Source organism: Meleagris gallopavo, chromosome 5 (assembly GCF_905368555.1).
Source record: "Meleagris gallopavo chromosome 5, MGAL_WU_HG_1.1, whole genome shotgun sequence".
Classification (NCBI taxonomy): domain Eukaryota; kingdom Metazoa; phylum Chordata; class Aves; order Galliformes; family Phasianidae; genus Meleagris; species Meleagris gallopavo.
Window position 1 is genome coordinate 38,801,639 of NC_139408.1, and position 6,681 is coordinate 38,808,319.

The 6,681-nt window shown below is 56.6% G+C and overlaps 2 protein-coding genes across 5 annotated transcripts in view; one reads left to right on the forward strand and one right to left on the reverse strand.

Annotated features, from left to right (window-relative positions):
* TMEM63C (transmembrane protein 63C) overlaps nt 1-2,247 on the forward strand; it is a 28,203-nt gene extending 25,956 nt beyond the window's left edge. For 3 of the 4 annotated variants that reach the window (XM_019615771.3, XM_085225387.1, XM_085225385.1), the window contains one exon: nt 33-1,869. In XM_019615771.3, the coding sequence (XP_019471316.2) occupies nt 33-245 (213 nt within the window). In that variant the 3' untranslated portion in view covers nt 246-1,869. Of the gene's footprint in view, nt 1-32; nt 1,870-1,943 lie in introns of those variants that run through there. The other variant, XM_085225386.1, reaches the window with a different exon arrangement.
* Nucleotides 2,248-2,249: 2 nt separating this feature from the next.
* Nucleotides 2,250-6,185, reverse strand: NGB (neuroglobin). The gene is made up of 4 exons (XM_085225388.1): nt 5,981-6,185; nt 5,623-5,734; nt 4,648-4,767; nt 2,250-3,937 (listed from the first exon to the last, which is right to left on the reverse strand). Exons 1-4 carry the CDS (start codon nt 6,082-6,084, stop codon nt 3,791-3,793), a joined length of 483 nt encoding a protein of 160 aa, XP_085081514.1. The 5' UTR covers nt 6,085-6,185; the 3' UTR covers nt 2,250-3,790.
* Between the last annotated feature and the right edge of the window lie 496 nt (nt 6,186-6,681).

A 6,681-nucleotide genomic window follows, 5' to 3' on the forward strand; every position in this document is an offset into this window, starting at 1 on the left:
TCTGATCCCTGACCTCACTGCCCCTGGGGCAGCTCTTTGTGGCCACAGTGCTGCAGGAGCCCGAGCTGAGCCTGACACCGGCAGCTTCCCCGGCACACCAGTCTTATGGCACCATGGGCAACCACCTGGAGCTGGCAGAGGATGGGGAGGACTGTGGTCTGCAAAACTTTGAGACAGAGCTGGAGACAGTGGAAGGCGAGTACAGGACCGGCCCTGTGATGGAGAGCCAGCCCCGCTACCAGTGAGCATCTTGCTCCCAGGGTGAGAGCCAATGCCAGTGGGCACCCACCTCACTGATGGACCCACACATGGCTGATTTTGGAGCAGGGGGGCATCAGGACTTATGTGAGGGAGGGACCTCAGCCCATGCAAGGCAGTGTGGCCTTGCCACTGCAGACAGGCTTGGCCACCCTGCACCCCCACAGCCCCATCTGCCTCATCCAGTCTAGGATGGGGAAGAGAGGTTGCAGGGGTTTGGGGTAAGGTCTCCCTGAAAGACTACTGCAAGGGGAGGAGGGAGGTTTCTATGGTCACACATCCCCTCAGCCATGACAAAACTTAGCTTGCCCACCCATTGCTGCAGCCATCCTGCTGCCTCTCATGGCCCTGGGTCCTGTCCCCAACCCATGTCGTGCTGAGAGCACTGTCCTGGCAGGGCCTGCCCTCTTTGTGCCCTCCCTCTGCTGCTGCAGTGTGCTTGTGCCCTCAGGACTTCAGGGACAAGTGTATTTTGTGGCCATAACAACAGCTGCCTTTCACTGGTGGCTCCCATCCTCCTACTCTTGCTGCCCACGCTCCCCACGCTCCCCTTGGGACTGCCTGTGGGGACCCCAGCTCCATCCCATTGTAATAGCAACAGGGGTCTGGCAGCACACCCTGGCTTGTCCAGGAGCCTCTGGAGCACGAATGCTGCTGCACTGGGTGTGTGCACACCTGCTCCTGCCAGGCAGCATCCCTGGGCTTTTTGGGCCCTGGATGCAGGAGCAGGTACTGCACCCCCAGCCTCGCTCCCACAGGGTGAGCGCACACAGCTCTGCTGTGCCTGGGTGGTTTTCTGCTGGGGTAAAGCCACAGCAGGCAGCTGATAGCAGAATGGTTATGGTGCCAGTGGGGGACGCATCTGCTACCTTCTGAAAATGCAGAGGTGGGGCTCTTGAAATCCTGCCTCTTCCCATGAGTCAGTCATCCTCCTGTAGTGCCAGTTGTCCAGGAATGGGGCAGTGCTCAGGCAGTTTCTCCCCACTTTGGTGCAGTGCTGTAGAAGTAGGGGCTGAATTGGTGCCTGCCCATGGATGGTGCCCAAGACCTTACGTGGGATGTGAGAGAGCTCATCTGGGTCTTTCCCCTGCTAGGGGGACTCGCATTTGCATTGCACTTCTGGGAGGGTGCCCTGCCCCAGTCCTTGCTATCCCAGGGGTGATGGAGGAGTCTGACCCCAGTGAACAGCATTGCAGGTGTGCCCTGTGCCACTTCCCCTGCCCAGCATTACTGAAGCTGTTGGGAGTGGGGGTACACCCAGCAGTGAGTTGGAGGTTTCAGCTCTCAAGGCTGGCAGCCCTGCTGCTCCCTGGCTTCTACATGCCCAAGTGGTGGCTGTGGCAACCAGAAGAGACGCTGGGGGGGGCTCCCAGCTCCCTACACTGGTGTCCTGCAGCCACTCATCTTGGGGCGGGTAAGATACTGGTGGCCCTATCCAATGACTTGATGCTCCCTTTCTGGGGGGACACAAGTGCCTGCGAGTGGCACTGAGTCCTGTGGAGCTCAGGCTTGGATTGCCCTTGTTTGCCACACTGTAGGAATGTGCCAGAGGTCTGTACCTTCTTGTTATTTATCGCTATGACCGTGCCTTGAATAAAATGACTTCACCCACCTGCTGCCTGCAGTCATCACCTCTGCGCGTTACTCCTGCCTGGTAGTGACAGCCATTGTCACTCTCTGTCCAGCTACAGACCATCTCCAAAGGCAAGCATGGCTGTCCCTTTTGTATCCAGCCTGTGGCATTGTGGCAGCAACTGGAAGAGCTATCTGGGCTGGAAGCCCAGGGGTAAAGGGGAAGATGCAGGAGCAGAAAAGGTGCAGGGGGAAGAGGAGCATCCAGTGGTGTTACATCAGAAAGGCTGGTACAGGGCAAGGGGTGTCAGATTAGGTGAAAAACTGGAACATTTAAATCTAGCCCAGCAAACCCCTCTGTCATCCTTTGTCAAGCTTGCTTAGGCGTCTCAAAATAAACAGGCACCCAAAAGGGCAGAGACTCTCGATTGTTCTTTATTAAACAGTACAGCTGGGTGTAAGAGGCACACAGACTATTTTGTTTCCCCTTGGAATTACACAAAACATGTCACAAAAAAGGAATGGAAGCTAAAGGACAAGGGAACCATTTCTTGCAGTACCACACACTCCATCCCTCACACACCTGCCTATGTGCCACGCAGGTTCAGAACATTCCTGCCCCTGGTGCTGATGCCCCAGATCAGGGCTGTAGCAGGAACTGCCCCATTCCCTGCCCCTCCTGCCCTGTACCAGACTGCAAGAGCACAGCCTGGTATCTCAGGGAGGATAGAGTGCACAGCCCATATGGCTCTGCCCTGACACCACTCCTCACAGAGTCCTTGCTGTGTGCTCAGCACAGCCACCAGCACCACAGGGCAGGGGACAGGAATAGCGACACATCTCATGGATTGCCCTCCTGCCCAGAGGGAGGATAGATGAGCACAGGAGGGACAATCACAGCCCTGAACACCGGGCTTCTGCTCTGAAGGAGAAGTGAAAAAGGGCACTGGCTGCAGATGAGCGCTTGTTCCTTGTCCTTACCCTGGGATGACTTCCCTTAAAGATGACCTTCTCCATAGAGATCATGTTCAGCTCCCTTGGAGCATGTGGGTTCTACCTCCCAGCCATTCCCCTGAAAGCTTCCTGGCAGGTACTGTATTCCTACCCTAACACAGCCCTGCTGCTCAGTGCTAGCAGTGTGCCTTCTCCCCTCCATGGTAGCTGTGTCTCAGGCATGGCAGAGTTATTTCTGCAAGGGGAGGAAGCTCTGCTGATGGGCACTGTGTGCAGATAGGAAGCACTCCAGGTCCTACCCTCATAAGCAGAAAAATTACAGGCATGTTTCCCCTGGCCAAGAGCCAGAATCATTTCTAGAAGCCGTTGCCATGACATGATTGCAACTTTCATTGTTATTTTAAGATGATTTCTTGTATTTGCTTTATTCTTCTCAATACAAAACATTAAATAGTCACTGCTGCTGGTGCACTTCAGCCAGCTCTCACAAAATCAACTGAGCAAGTCAAAAGGAACCCTTCTGGGCAGCAGCATACATCACTGAGAGCAGCCTTACCTTGGTATTAATGTGATCTCCCACCACTGGAAACATTTGCAGGGAACACGCTATACTGCGACCAGCCTCGCACAGGAGAAGGGCAAAGGAGCACCAAGATCACTGCCCAGGGTGATGCTGGGTGAAGAGTGCAGGATGAGAGCTCACTGTGGGGCTTGAGGGGCCCTCGTCAGCAGCCATCTTATGAGGATGGGCAGCAAGAGGAGGGTAGGGAGCCAGCAGACGACCAAAGCACAGCTACAGGCGCTGGCACACAGGAACCTGATGGATACTCTGGGCTACAGAGAGATACCCTGTGGCCACCAGGAACTGCAGGGACATGGCAGCATCAAAGCAAGGTGAGATCACAAAGTACATGTGGCTGGAGAAGGTGGGCTGGTGCATAGAGACAGACAGGTAGAGAGAGGCAGAGAGGGAGAGTGCTTGTCCTGTAGAGGGCCAGGCCTAGGGCTAGTCCCCCTCTGGGAGGACTTCCCAGCCGCGCTGCATGGCTTTCACCACCGCACTATAGAGTTTGATCCAGGCCTCCCGCACATCCGGGCTGAAGGCAGCACCTAGGCACTTCTCCAACATGTACAGCAAGGACTCGCCAACTGTCTGCAATGCAAACAGGGAAGTGTCAACTCAGTGCTGGGGAACAACAGGCAGATCCTTTCCCTCATTCCTGCACACTTTTGGGTGAGAGACAATGGTGCACCAAGCCATCGCTCTCTCCAAATGGGAAATCATAGAATCACAGAGTTGTTAAGGTTAGAAAAGACCACTAAGATCACCTAGTCTGGCCATCAACCCAATACCACCATATCCCTAAGTGTGACATCTACATGCTTCTTGAACACCTCCAGGGACGGTGACTCCACCACTTCCCACCTGGAATGGGCAGCCCATTTCCAGTGCCTGACCACTCTTTTGGGAGGAGAAATATTTCCTAATATCCAGCTTCAGTCTCCCCGGCACAACTTGAGGCCATTCCCTTTCATCCTATTGCCATAACCTGGGAGATGAGGCTGACCTCCACCTTGTCACTTGTTCAGGGAGTTGCAGAGAGCGATAAGGCCTCCCCTGAGCTTCCTCTTCTACAATCCAAACAGTCCCAGAAATGCTTTGTTCCCCTCTGCCCTTACTCTCCAGGCACAAAACAAGGGGAGCTCAAGGGCTTCCCAGGCCATGCCAACATCTCCAGTGGCTCAGGGCTGTGCTGAGCTACCAGCCTCCTCCCCAGCCAGCTGCACCCAGCACAGGGTGCAGAATTGGAACCGTCAAGGGTTGCACAAACAGCCACAGTGGGATGGGAGAGTACACCTCACCGAGAAGGACTCAACCTTCACACCAACTGCCTGATGCTTCTTGCCGAGGTTGCAGAGGTATTCTTCCAGGCAGGGCAAGTCCTCCAGGTGGCTGACAGCTGCATCAATCACCAGCATCACCTGGGGGAGCACAGCAGCTGCACCACATTTGTACAAGGCCAGCCCCTCTAGTTCACCCTGCTCAGCCCAGCAGCTACCATCACCTCCCAGCACAGCAGAGGAGCTGTTGGCCTTCCTTCTTGGAGGAGAGAGTGGAACCTCTGGAAGCTGCCAGGATAGCGCAACAGCATAGGAGACAATTCTAAGGTAGGCCAAAGTATTTGGAGGCGGGGGGGGGGGGGGGAGAGCCCAGCCAGGAGATCTGCTCTGGCAGTGCACAAATGGCAGTGGGCTCCCAGAGGGATGAAGAGTCATGTGGAAACAGAACAGAGTTAATGAGGGATGAAGGGAGCAGACAGAACAAGTTAGGAGAGATTAAAGCCTGGGCATGGTTAGCCCAGCAAAGGCAAGAGGTGGTAGAACTGTATAATTTCAAGAGGGAAATTATCTCCAACTAGAGCAAAGAGCTATTTCAGCTTAAAGCAATAAGAGCAGAAATAAAGATGGACATCGCTTGTTCAGTAAGCAGTGGCAGGGAAATAGCAGAAAGCCTGCAGCTATCAGGAAAAGAGCCTCTCACAAGGAACAAGGCCAGGCGAGCAGGCGCTCCGCTGCTTTAAAGATGGAGGTTATAAAGGCTGGTTTGAAGATGGAGGTTACAGGGTTACGAAGGCAGCACAGGCTGCACTCTGTCCCAGCAGGGCTGCTCCCAAGGGCTGTGCTGCGTAATGCCCAATCCTTCCTGTGCGTGAGCTCCTGCGAGGCAGCCTCAGCACCGCTCCCTCCCCGTCTCGGGGACAGAGCAGCCTTCCCGTGCGCTCCCATCGATTCCTGGCAGTCCCGAACCCACCGGCGGGTTGCCCCGACCCCTCTCACCTTTCGGATGTGATCCAGGAACTCGGGAGAGGCCAGGCACTCCTGGGGGCTGGCAAACTGCTTGCAGTTGTACTGGAAAAGGGGCAACAGGTCAGGGTCCAGATCGAACAACCTGCAACGGCGGGAGAGAGGCCCCATCTTCTCTCTTTGTTGGCTCCATTCGGAGTCCCGTCGCAGCCCGTAGGGAAGACGCTGAGATGCGCTCGGCAGAGTTCGGCGCGGCTCCGCGAGCTCCCGCCCGGCCGCAACGCGGGGCACCGCGCGGGGCAGCCCCGCACCACCCGCCGCCCCGGGGATCCGCTCCTCTGGGCCGAGTACCCCGGGCGCGGAGCCACGCTGCTTCCGAGCCCCCGCTCACCTGGAGAAGAGGACGACGCCGTGCTGCACCGGGCTGCCGCTCACCCGCCGCCAGCTCTCCCGGATCAGCTCCTGCTGCGTGCGAGACAGCATCCCGCTCTCCATAGCGGGGCGGGGAAGAGCCCGCCCGGGGAGCCTGCCCCCGTCCCTGCAGCCCGAGGTCCGCTCCGCACGCAGCGGGGCCGGCAGCGAAGCGGAGCCCGCAACAGAGCGGAGCCGCCCGCCCTCCGCCCCCCGCCGTGCCCCCGCGCCCCCCCCGGCCGGGCGGTACCGCGCCGAGCTGCCCCTCGGCCACCGCTGCGGGCAGGTGGCGGTCCGGCGTCGCAAAGAGCCTCTGTCATTTCAGGGTAATTAACGGCTGAATTCTGTGAAGGTGGTGGTACACAGAGTGGAAACCAGCTTAGTCAGACGCGTTCAGGACTCCTAACTTAGAGAGGAAAAGGCTCCGGGAAGACCTGAGAGCTGCCTGTCAGTATCTAAAGGGGGTGTAAGAAAGAAGGGGACAAACTCTTTAGCAGGGTCTGTGATGATAGGACAAAGGGAAATGGTTTCAAACTCAAAGGGGATGTTTAGACTGGGTAAAAGGAAGAAGGTTTTTACAGTAAGGTTAGTAAAGGTTTCGGAACAGGTCGTCCATAAGTGTGATTGGTGCCCCATCCCTAGAGACAGTCAAGGTGAAGCTGGATAGGGCTCTGAGCAACC

Coding starts and splice junctions, on each gene's coding strand:
- NGB (XM_085225388.1), bottom strand. CDS start 6,084: ATGGAGAGCGGGATGCTGTCTCGCACGCAGCAGGAGCTGATCCGGGAG. Junction 4,768..5,622: donor TCCTGGATCACATCCGAAAG/GTGAGAGGGGTC, acceptor GTGCTCCCCCAG/GTGATGCTGGTGATTGATGC. Junction 3,938..4,647: donor TGAAGGTTGAGTCCTTCTCG/GTGAGGTGTACT, acceptor TTTGCATTGCAG/ACAGTTGGCGAGTCCTTGCT.